At 53.6% G+C, this 13302-nt stretch overlaps 1 protein-coding gene across 1 annotated transcript in view; it reads right to left on the bottom strand.

Annotated features, from left to right (window-relative positions):
• Positions 1-12908, bottom strand: part of LOC139242675 (spectrin alpha chain, non-erythrocytic 1-like) — a gene marked incomplete at its 3' end in the record, with an annotated part of 48999 nt that extends 36091 nt beyond the window's left edge. The window contains exons 1-4 of the mRNA XM_070870465.1: positions 12727-12908; positions 9280-9417; positions 3887-4143; positions 112-253 (exon numbers count right to left, since the gene is read on the bottom strand). Of these exons, the coding sequence (XP_070726566.1) occupies positions 112-253; positions 3887-4143; positions 9280-9417; positions 12727-12843 (654 nt within the window). The remainder of the gene's footprint in view (positions 1-111; positions 254-3886; positions 4144-9279; positions 9418-12726) is intronic.
• Positions 12909-13302: the final 394 nt, after the last annotated feature.

Below are 13302 nucleotides of genomic sequence, written 5' to 3'. Positions count from 1 at the left end.
GGGTGAGATGAGACTGGTGTGGAGCATAACCCCCGGCACGGAGCCGCTGGGCTCAATGGCCTGAGTCTGTGCTGCACACGGTGTGTAATTCTGTATAACTCGATGTAATACCTCCGCCTCCGTACGATACCTCGCTCGCTCCTCCCTCACCGGACTCTCCTCCTCACGCAGCTCCTTAAGCAACTCCGCAAGTGCTAGGGAGTTCTTCAGATTGGAAACTCGGCCGTCCAGCTCACTCTCCAGAGAGCGGAACCTGGGGAGACAGCAAGTAGCCCGAGGTAAAGCCAGACTCGACACACGGCCGACCTTCCCACACAGAACGAGGCCATTCGGCCCTTCCTGCCTGTGCTGGCTCTTTGACAGAGCGATCCAATTAGCCCCCTGCTCTTTTCACACAGTTCTGGCTCATTGAGTGACACTCTCCCCAGAATCACAAGGTCGTGGGTTCAAGTCCCACTCCAGACACTGTCGGAGGGGCAGTGCAGAGGGAGGGCCGCACTGTCGGAGGGGCAGTACTGAGAGAGTGCTGCACTGTCGGAGGGGCAGTACTGAAGGAGTGCAGCACTGTCGGAGGGGCAGTACTGAGGGAGTGCAGCACTGTCGGAGGGGCAGTACTGAGGGAGTGCTGCACTGTCGGAGGGGCAGTACTGAGGGAGCGCCGCACTGTCGGAGGGGCAGTACTGGGGGAGCGCTGCACTGTCGGAGGGGCAGTACTGAGGGAGTGCTGCACTGTCGGAGGGGCAGTACTGAGAGAGTGCTGCACCGTCGGAGGGGCAGTACTGAGGGAGTGCTCCACTGTCGGAGGGGCAGTACTGAGGGAGTGCTGCACTGTCGGAGGGGCAGTACTGAGGGAGTGCTGCACTGTCGGAGGGGCAGTACTGAGGGAGTGCTCCACTGTCGGAGGGGCAGTACTGAGGGAGTGCTGCACTGTCGGAGGGGCAGTACTGAGGGAGTGCTGCACTGTCAGAGGGGCAGCACTGTCGGAGGGGCAGTACTGAGGGAGTGCTGCACTGTCGGAGGGGCAGTACTGAGGGAGAGCCGCACTGTCGGAGGGGCAGTACTGAGGGAGCGCCGCACTGTCGGAGGGGCAGTACTGAGGGAGCGCCGCACTGTCGGAGGGGCAGTACTGAGGGAGTGCCGCACTGTCGGAGGGGCAGTACTGAGGGAGCGCCGCACTGTCGGAGGGGCAGTACTGAGGGAGCGCCGCACTGTCGGAGGGGCAGTACTGAGGGAGCGCCGCACTGTCGGAGGGGCAGTACTGAGGGAGTGCAGCACTGTCGGAGGGGCAGTACTGAGGGAGTGCCGCACTGTCGGAGGGGCAGTACTGAGGGAGTGCTGCACTGTCGGAGGGGCAGTACTGAGGGAGTGCTGCACTGTCGGAGGGGCAGTACTGAGGGAGTGCTGCACTGTCGGAGGGGCAGTACTGATGGAGCGCCGCACTGTCGGAGGGGCAGTACTGAGGGAGTGCCGCACTGTCGGAGGGGCAGTACTGAGGGAGCGCCGCACTGTCGGAGGGGCAGTACTGAGGGAGTGCTGCACTGTCGGAGGGGCAGTACTGAGGGAGTGCCACACTGTCGGAGGGGCAGTACTGAGGGAGTGCTGCACTGTCGGAGGGGCAGTACTGAGGGAGCGCCGCACTGTCGGAGGGGCAGTACTGAGGGAGTGCTGCACTGTCGGAGGGGCAGTGCTGAGGGAGCGCCGCACTGTCGGAGGGGCAGTACTGAGGGAGCGCCGCACTGTCGGAGGGGCAGTACTGAGGGAGTGCCGCACTGTCGGAGGGGCTATCTTTCAGGTGGACATAAAGGATCCGATGGCACAATTTGAAGAAGAGCAGGGGGGGGGTTATCCCTGGTGTTCTGACCAATATTTATCCCTCAAACATCAGGAAAACAGATTATCGGTCATTATCACATTGCTGTTTGCGGGAGCTTGCTGTGCATAAATTGGCTGTTAGGTTCTGTGTTAAGTTGCCCGTAAAAACACTTCAAACAGTACTTCATTGGCGTAAAGCGCTTTGGGACATCCTGAGGTTATGAACGACGTTATAGAAATGCAAGTCCTTCATTTATTGGGGGTGAAGTTGGTCTAAGAGAGCGGCGCGAAGCTAGCCAATCAGAATCCAGTGCCCACCGCGCTGGAGCTTCCTTTGGTTGGGCACTGGGTGTAACATGGGCTGCCTAGTCACCAGCAGCCGGATTCACCAACTCCTGGAGACCAACCTCAGCCATGGGCTCCCGATGGAATGGGGGTCATGGACATCCTCACGTCAGAGCTTTACCAGGGTGATACCAGGGACGTGGGAGCTCCGTTACGAGGAGAGACCTGGGGCTGTTCTCCTGCAGACAGAGAGGAGACTGACAGAGGTGTTCCTAGTTATGCGGGGTTTGGATAGAGCAGACCTTTCCTCTGGCAAGTGGGTCGATGACTGGAGGTCACAGATTAAAAATAACTGGCGAAAGAACGAGAGGCGAGTGTGGAGAAATGTCTTCGCACAGCGGGTAGTGATGATCTGAAACGTACTCCCTGAAAGCAACTCCTCAGATAATGGAGCAGTCCGTGCCCACATACAGCAAGACCTGGACAACATTCAGGCTTGGGCTGACAAGTGGCAAGTAACATTCACACCACACAAGTGTCAGGCAACGACCATCTCCAACAAGCGAGAGTCTAACCACCGCCCTTAACATTCAACGGTATTACCATCACCGAATCCCCCACCGTCAACATCCTGGGGGTCACCACTGACCAGAAACTTAACTGGACCAGCCACATAAATACTGTGGCCACAAGAGCGGGTCAGAGGCTGGGTATTCTGTGGTGAGTGTCTCACCTCCTGACTCCCCAAAGCCTCTCCACCATCTACATAGAAACATAGAAAATAGGTGCAGGAGTAGGCCATTCGGCCCTTCGAGCCTGCACCACCATTCAATAAGATCATGGCTGATCATTCCCTCAGTACCCCTTTCCTGCTTTCTCTCCGTACCCCGCACAAGGCACAAGTCAGGAGTGTGATGGAATACTCTCCACTTGCCTGGATGAGTGCAGCTCCAACAACACTCGAGAAGCTCGACACCATCCAGGACAAAGCAGCCGCTTGATCAGCCCCCCACCCCCCACCTTCAACACTCACTCCCTCCACCACCGGCGCCCCCTGGCTGCAGTGTGTACCATCTACAAGATGCACTGCAGCAACTCACCAAGGCTTCTTCGGCAGCACCTCCCAAACCCACAACCTCTACCACCTAGAAGGACAAGGGCAGCAGGTGCATGGGAACACCACCACCTCCACGTTCCCCTCCCAGTCACACACCATCCTGACTTGGAAATATATCGGCCGTTCCTTCATCGTCGCAGCGGTTCAAGAAGGCGGCTCACCACCTCCTTCTCAAGGGGCAATTAGGGACGGGCAATAAACGCCGGCCTGGCCAGCGACGCCCACATCCCAGGAATGAATAAAAGGAAGGGTGGTGGAATCAGATTCTATAGGAACTTTCAAAAGGAAATTGGACCTCAATTGGACATGAAGGGGACTATTTTTCAGGGCTTCGGGGAAAGAGCAGGAGAGTGGGACTAGTTGGACAGATCTTTCAAAGGGCCGCCGCAGGCACGATGGGCCGAATGGCCTCCTTCTGTGCTGTATGATCCAACTTTGGGTTCAAGATGCGAGTTGCATGAGCTGCGTGTTTCTCCCTCGTGAGTCCTGCCTTGTGGTGAGGGAGTCAAGCTCTGCTCTGAATTGACGGCCAGGAATGATCATGAGACCAATCTACCTTGTCTGGGCTGATGTCAGCGGCTTCACTCAATGCGACACAGGTCTACATCGCTGGTGTTGCTGCAATTGCAAGAACACTTCTAATGTCTCGGCACCCCTTCGCCCAACCCTTACCTTCCATCAGCTGCCTCAATCTTCCTCTCAATCTTCGCAAACAACAGATGATTCCTTATGGGGAACGAGTGCCTGTTTTCCCGGAGTGTCTGGAGCTTGGCTCCACTGGCCCACACCTCTGATTCCAGTAGCCTCTGCTCCTGCAGGACCTTCCTGATCATCGGCACGTCGCTCTCTGGGGTGCAGTCCGGGAGTGTAGTCTCAGCGTGCTCGAGAACATCCTCGATATCGCTCAGCTCCCCGAGAACCTCCAGGGCCTGGGGAATCCAGACATACAGTATAAATATCCACAGTGTCACTGAACCCGTGGGGAGAAAACCTTCGGTTATTGCTGCCCATTATCAGCTGTCCAATCCCAACAATGACCCACTGACCTCCCTCACTGACCATCCAATCCAACCAATCCCAGCAATGGCCCACTGACCTCCCTCACTGACCATCCAATCCAAGCAATGGCCCACTGACCTCCCTCATTGGCCATCCAATCCAACCAATCCCAACAATGGCCCACTGACCTCCCTCACTGACCATCCAATCCAACCAATCCCAACAATGGCCCACTGACCTCCCTCACTGACCATCCAATCCAACCAATCCCAACAATGGCCCACTGACCTCCCTCACTGACCATCCAATCCAACCAATCCCAGCAATGACCCACTGACCTCCCTCACTGACCATCCAATCCAACCAATCCCAACAATGGCCCACAGACCTCCCTAACTGACCATCCAATCCAACCAATCCCAACAATGGCCCACTGACCTCCCTCACTGACCATCCAATCCAACCCAGCAATGGCCCACTGACCTCCCTCACTGACCATCCAATCCAACCAATGGCCCACTGACCTCCCTCATTGGCCATCCAATCCAACCAATCCCAACAATGGCCCACTGACCTTCCTCACTGACCATCCAATCCAACCAATCCCAACAATGGCCCACTGACCTCCCTCACTGACCATCCAATCCAACCAATGGCCCACTGACCTCCCTCACTGACCATCCAATCCAACCAATCCCAACAATGGCCCACTGACCTCCCTCACTGACCATCCAATCCAACCAATCCCAACAATGGCCCACAGACCTCCCTCACTGACCATCCAATCCAACCAATCCCAGCAATGGCCCACTGACCTCCCTCACTGACCATCCAATCCAACCAATCCCAACAATGGCCCACTGACCTCCCTCACTGACCATCCAATCCAACCAATCCCAGCAATGGCCCATTGACCTCCCTCACTGACCATCCAATCCAACCAATGGCCCACTGACCTCCCTCATTGGCCATCCAATCCAACCAATCCCAACAATGGCCCACTGACCTCCCTCACTGACCATCCAATCCAACCAATCCCAACAATGGCCCACTGACCTCCCTCACTGACCATCCAATCCAACCAATCCCAACAATGGCCCACTGACCTCCCTCACTGACCATCCAATCCAACCAATCCCAACAATGACCCACTGACCTCCCTCACTGACCATCCAATCTAACCAATCCCAACAATGGCCCACTGACCTCCCTCACTGACCATCCAATCCAACCAATCCCAACAATGGCCCACTGACCTCCCTCACTGAGCATCCAATCCAACCAATCCCAACAATGACCCACTGACCTCCCTCACTGACCATCCAATCCAACCAATCCCAACAATGACCCACTGACCTCCCTCACTGACCATCCAATCCAACCAATCCCAACAATGGCCCACTGACCTCCCTCACTGACCATCCAATCCAACCAATCCCAACAATGGCCCACTGACCTCCCTCACTGACCATCCAATCCAACCAATGGCCCACTGACCTCCCTCACTGACCATCCAATCCAACCAATCCCAACAATGGCCCACTGACCTCCCTCACTGAGCATCCAATCCAACCAATCCCAGCAATGACCCACTGACCTCCCTCACTGACCATCCAATCCAATCAATGGCCCACTGACCTCCCTCACTGACCATCCAATCCAACCAATCCCAACAATGGCCCACTGACCTCCCTCACTGACCATCCAATCCAACCAATCCCAACAATGGCCCACTGACCTCCCTCACTGACCATCCAATCCAACCAATGGCCCACTGACCTCCCTCACTGACCATCCAATCCAACCAATCCCAACAATGGCCCACTGACCTCCCTCACTGAGCATCCAATCCAACCAATCCCAACAATGGCCCACAGACCTCCCTCACTGACCATCCAATCCAACCAATCCCAGCAATGACCCACTGACCTCCCTCACTGACCATCCAATCCAATCAATGGCCCACTGACCTCCCTCACTGACCATCCAATCCAACCAATCCCAACAATGGCCCACTGACCTCCCTCACTGAGCATCCAATCCAACCAATCCCAGCAATGGCCCACTGACCTTCCTCATTGGCCATCCAATCCAACCAATCCCAGCAATGGCCCACTGACCTCCCTCACTGACCATCCAATCCAACCAATGACCCACTGACCTCCCTTACTGACCATCCAATCCAACCAATGACCCACTGACCTCCCTCACTGACCATCCAATCCAACCAATCCCAACAATGGCCCACAGACCTCCCTAATTGACCATCCAATCCAACCAATCCCAACAATGGCCCACTGACCTCCCTCACTGACCATCCAATCCAACCAATCCCAGCAATGGCCCACTGACCTCCCTCACTGACCATCCAATCCAACCAATGGCCCACTGACCTCCCTCATTGGCCATCCAATCCAACCAATCCCAACAATGGCCCACTGACCTCCCTCACTGACCATCCAATCCAACCAATCCCAACAATGGCCCACTGACCTCCCTCACTGACCATCCAATCCAACCAATCCCAACAATGGCCCACAGACCTCCCTCACTGACCATCCAATCCAACCAATCCCAGCAATGGCCCACTGACCTCCCTCACTGACCATCCAATCCAACCAATCCCAACAATGGCCCACTGACCTCCCTCACTGACCATCCAATCCAACCAATCCCAGCAATAGCCCATTGACCTCCCTCACTGACCATCCAATTCAACCAATGGCCCACTGACCTCCCTCATTGGCCATCCAATCCAACCAATCCCAAAAATGGCCCACTGACCTCCCTCACTGACCATCCAATCCAACCAATCCCAACAATGGCCCACTGACCTCCCTCACTGACCATCCAATCCAACCAATCCCAACAATGGCCCACTGACCTCCCTCACTGACCATCCAATCCAACCAATCCCAACAATGACCCACTGACCTCCCTCACTGACCATCCAATCCAACCAATCCCAACAATGGCCCACTGACCTCCCTCACTGACCATCCAATCCAACCAATCCCAACAATGGCCCACTGACCTCCCTCACTGAGCATCCAATCCAACCAATCCCAACAATGGCCCACTGACCTCCCTCATTGACCATCCAATCCAACCAATCCCAACAATGACCCACTGACCTCCCTCACTGACCATCCAATCCAACCAATCCCAACAATGGCCCACTGACCTCCCTCACTGACCATCCAATCCAACCAATCCCAACAATGGCCCACTGACCTCCCTCACTGACCATCCAATCCAACCAATGGCCTACTGACCTCCCTCATTGGCCATCCAATCCAACCAATCCCAACAATGGCCCACTGACCTCCCTCACTGACCATCCAATCCAACCAATCCCAACAATGGCCCACTGACCTCCCTCACTGAGCATCCAATCCAACCAATCCCAACAATGGCCCACTGACCTCCCTCATTGACCATCCAATCCAACCAATCCCAACAATGACCCACTGACCTCCCTCATTGACCATCCAATCCAACCAATCCCAACAATGGCCCACTGACCTCCCTCACTGAGCATCCAATCCAACCAATCCCAGCAATGACCCACTGACCTCCCTCACTGACCATCCAATCCAATCAATGGCCCACTGACCTCCCTCACTGACCATCCAATCCAACCAATTCCAACAATGGCCCACTGACCTCCCTCACTGACCATCCAATCCAACCAATCCCAACAATGGCCCACTGACCTCCCTCACTGACCATCCAATCCAACCAATCCCAACAATGGCCCACTGACCTCCCTCACTGACCATCCAATCCAACCAATGGCCCACTGACCTCCCTCACTGACCATCCAATCCAACCAATCCCAACAATGGCCCACTGACCTCCCTCACTGACCATCCAATCCAACCAATCCCAACAATGGCCCACAGACCTCCCTCACTGACCATCCAATCCAACCAATCCCAGCAATGACCCACTGACGTCCCTCACTGACCATCCAATCCAATCAATGGCCCACTGATCTCCCTCACTGACCATCCAATCCAACCAATCCCAACAATGGCCCACTGACCTCCCTCACTGAGCATCCAATCCAACCAATCCCAGCAATGGCCCACTGACCTTCCTCATTGGCCATCCAATCCAACCAATCCCAGCAATGGCCCACTAACCTCCCTCATTGACCATCCAATCCAACCAATGACCCACTGACCTCCCTCACTGACCATCCAATCCAAACTGACCCCATCTCCAACCAGCCCTACACATTCTGCAGAGTGGAGCCCTCGCCATTATCTGTGGTGCACCTTATCCATTGCTTACCAGAGCCATCAGAAACTGTCTGTCACTCCTAAAGCTAGCATCTCTCTATCTCCCCCTCTCCCTCTCTCTATCTCTCTATCTCTCTCTATCTCTCTATCTATCTCTATCTATCTCTCTATCTATCTCTATCTATCTCTATCTATTTCTCTCTATCTCTCTATCTCCCTCTCTCTCTATCTCTATCTCTATCTCCCTCTCTCTCTATCTCTATCTCGCCCTCTCCCTCTCTCTCTATCTCTCTCTCTATTTCTCCCTCTCTCTCTCTCTCTCCCTCTATCTCTCTCCCTCTATCTCTCTCTCTCTCTATCTCCCTCTCTCTATCTCCCTCTCTCTCTCTATCTCCCTCGCTCTCTCTATCTATCTCTCCCTCTCTCTCTCCTTCTCTCTCTCTATCTCTCTATCTCTCTCTCCCTCTCTCTCTCTATATATATATCTCTCCCCCTCTCTCTCTCTGGTATTATATCTTTACTGTTATTCTCTATAGCTCCATTTGTGAAACCCAGAGTTTTGCTGCCCTTTGTTTAGCGATTATCGACCTGCACTGACTCCTTCAGGGAGTTCTGTATTTGAACCCCTGAGTTTCTCTGTTCACCCACACCCTTTGGTGCCTTTCCATCTTGTTGTTACTCCTAGTCTTTGTGTTGTTTACCGCAGAATTTGTGACCTCACGCTTCTCCGAGTTACACTGCATCTGCCCATCGACTATGGGGTCTTCCCCATAATGAGAGGTTGCTGACGGACGTTGCTGAGGGAAATAGAGCAGTTACCTTCTCTGCTTCTTCTAACAAGGTCTCCATGTCCTGGTGGTATCTCTTCAGTTCTCCCCATCGTCCTTCCAGCTCTCCCAACATCTCTTCCACCTGGGAGCTTGGCTGGCAGCTATCTTCAATCAAGGACCTCCCCACCTACACAGTACAAAAGGCCGGTCAGATGTACTTTGTTTCACTCCTATCCTCTCCTCCCCAGCCCCGGTCCCACCGGGATCAGCCATTCTCCACTCCCTCGCCTCTCGACACTTCTCAGCTCCGAGTGTTGGGGAGTACATTGGATCAGAGAGGTATCACAGCCAAGCCCAAATAATGGACCAACAGACAGAGTCACACTCACACACATGCACACACTCACACACTCACTCACACACTCACTCACATTCACAGACTCAAACACACTCACACACACACTCACATTCATACTCACACTCAAACACACACACAGACACACACACTCACACACACACACTCTCACACACACACACACTCAAACACTCACATACACACGGATACACACAGATACACACAGACAGACACACACACTCGCACTCATACTCACACACTCAAATGCACACACACATACACACACACACACTCACACACACACACACACTCTCTCACACACTGATACACATAGATGCACAGACACTCAAACACACACACTCTCACACACACAGATACACACAGATACACAGACAGACACACACACTCACACTCATACTCACACACTCAAACATACACACACACACTCACACACACACACTCACACACTACACACACACACACACAGATATACATAGATACACAGATACTCAAACACACACACACTCACACACACAGATACACACAGACAGACACACACACACTCATACTCACACACTCAAACATACACACACACACTCACACACACGGATACACACATACACACACACTCAAGCACACACAGATACACACAGACAGACACACACACTCAAACACACACACTCAAACACACACACTCACACACTCACTCTCACACATACTCACACACACACATACTCACACACGCACACACACACTCTCACACACACAGATACACACACACTCAAACTCACACACTCACACTCATACTCACACTCAAACACACACACACACACTCACACACACATTCACACGCGCACACACTCACTCACACACACGGATACACACTCACACTCACTCAAACACACTCACACACTCAAGCACACACTCACACACACACACACTCACGCACACACGCTCACACACACGGATACACACAGATACACACATACTCAAACACACACACTCACACTCATACTCACACACTCAACCACACACACACACACACTCACACACACATTCACACACACACACACTCACACGCACTCACACACTGAAACACACACTCACACACACTCACACACACACACAGACAGACACACACACTCACGCACACACACTCACACATTCACACACACACGGATACACACAGACAGATATACACACTCACACAGATACACAAACACAGACACACACACTCACAGATACAGATAAAGACAGAGACACTGAGACAGAGACACATACACGCAACACATATGCACACAAACACACACTGAGACATAGACATAAACTCAGATGCACACACGCAGATTTACACACACAGATACGCATGCATACTCAACTATACACACAAGGAGACACACACACACAGACATAGACACATACAGACATAGATACATAACGCACACAAATGCATTCGCACACACACAGAGATACACACACACACAAGACAGACACACAGACACCTATGCACACCGGTACAAACACACATGCATATATATACGCACAAATGCCACTTTGTGTTTGTGGTGCGGCGTGCAAAATGACATGAGATGTGTGTGTGGGGTTGTGTGTGGGATTGTGTGTGTGTGTGTGTGTGTGTGTGGGGTTGCGTGTGTGTGTGCGCGTGTGTGTGTGTGTGGGGTTGTGTGTGGGGTTGTGTGTGTGTATGTGGGGGGTTGTGTGGGGTTGTGTGTGTGTGGAGTTGTGTGCGGGGTTGTGTGTGGGGTTGTGTGTGTGTGGCGTTGTGTGTGTGTGTGTGTGTGTGTGGGGTTGTGTGTGTGTGTGTGTGTGTGGCGTTGTGTGTGTGTGTGTGGGATTGTGTGTGTGTGTGTGTGGCGTTGTGTGTGTGTGTGTGGGATTGTGTGTGTGTGTGTGTGGCGTTGTGTGTGTGTGTGTGGGATTGTGTGTGTGTGTGTGGCGTTGTGTGTGTGTGTGTGTGTGTGTGGGATTGTGTGTGTGTGGCGTTGTGTGTGTGTGTGTGTGTGGGATTGTGTGTGTGTGTGTGTGTGTGACGTTGTGTGTGTGTGTGTGTGTGGGATTGTGTAGGGTTGTGTGTGTGTGGGGTTGTGTGTGTGTGTGTGTGGCGTTGTGTGTGTGTGTGTGTGGGATTGTGTGGGGTTGTGTGTGTGTGTGGGGTTGTGTGTGGCGTTGTGTGTGGGGTTGTGTGTGGGGTTGCGTGTGGGGTTGTGTGTGTGGCGTTGTGTGTGGGGTTGTGTGTGGGGTTGCGTGTGGGGTTGTGTGTGTGGCGTTGTGTGTGGGGTTGTGTGTGGCGTTGTGTGTGGGGTTGTGTGTGGGGTTGCGTGTGGGGTTGTGTGTGTGGCGTTGTGTGTGGGGTTGTGTGTGGGGTTGCGTGTGGGGTTGCGTGTGGGGTTGTGTGTGTGGCGTTGTGTGTGGGGTTGCGTGTGGGGTTGCGTGTGGGGTTGTGTGTGGGGTTGCGTGTGGGGTTGCGTGTGGGGTTGCGTGTGGGGTTGCGTGTGGGTTTGTGTGTGGGGTTGTGTGTGGGGTTGCGTGTGGGGTTGTGTGTGGGGTTGTGTGTGGGGTTGCGTGTGGGGTTGTGTGATGTCCATACACCGCGGTATGATGTGTACATGTGGGTAAGGAAGTTTGGGTCAGTGGGAGCAGGGAGTGATCGATGTGCGCGGTGGGCTAGCTAGGGCCCAGGAGAGGCGAGGGCCCAGGGGCAGCACGGGCCCAGCCCACACTGTGCGATATGTGAGCGCACTAGGTCCGTGCAGCAGAGCTGGTCTCCAGGCCCTGGTTAACCCTTGCCCCTGGACCAAGACCTCGCTCTGTCGAGCCCGTGTGGTGGCTGGTGTACAACGGCCACCCCACGTTAAAACAATCCACCCACAGCCATCTTCCACCCTTCAGGATGTAGTTCGGGATCTGGAATATCAGGTCCTTCATTGAAACACCTGGGAACTTTTTGACGTGGAAGCAAGTCACCCTCGACTCGAGGGACTGCCTTTGATGATGATGATGATGATGGGCTAGCTGGGATCGATGAATTTTGATTCATTGAGCGGTTTGATCTCCCAATAGACACAATGCAGAGTGCCTCCAGTTCTGGGCTGGGGATGGAGGAACCTGCCCTATACGTACACTCCTGAACACCTCAATCCTCGTGCTGTTTGCCAGGATCTCACACTCCAGGGCAGCCTGGAGTTTCTGAGCGGATTGCAGCGACTCCCAATCGATGACCTCACGATCCTGGGTCATTGTGGAAACGTTTTCCTTCAACCAGACCAGTGTCTGAAACACAAGCAACAGCGCCCTCAATATACAGTCCCCATTACTGTCATATAGTCTCACTCACACCCCACCAATAACACTCACTCACTCAAACCCCACCAATAACTCACTCACTCACACCCCACCAATAACACTCACTCACTCACACCCCACCAATAACACTCACTCACTCACACCCCACCAATAACACTCACTCACTCACACCCCACCAATAACACTCACTCACTCACACCCCACCAATAACACTCACTCACTCACACCCCACCAATAACACTCACTCACTCACACCCCACCAATAACACTCACTCACTCACACCCCACCAATAACACTCACTCACTCACACCCCACCAATAACACTCACTCACTCACACCCCACCAATAACACTCACTCACTCACACCCCACCAATAACACTCACTCACTCAC

This window comes from Pristiophorus japonicus, unplaced genomic scaffold, assembly GCF_044704955.1.
Source record: "Pristiophorus japonicus isolate sPriJap1 unplaced genomic scaffold, sPriJap1.hap1 HAP1_SCAFFOLD_1430, whole genome shotgun sequence".
Taxonomy (NCBI): domain Eukaryota; kingdom Metazoa; phylum Chordata; class Chondrichthyes; family Pristiophoridae; genus Pristiophorus; species Pristiophorus japonicus.
Note: the sequence above shows the minus strand (reverse complement) of the source record. Positions and strands in the feature narration are given on the sequence as shown.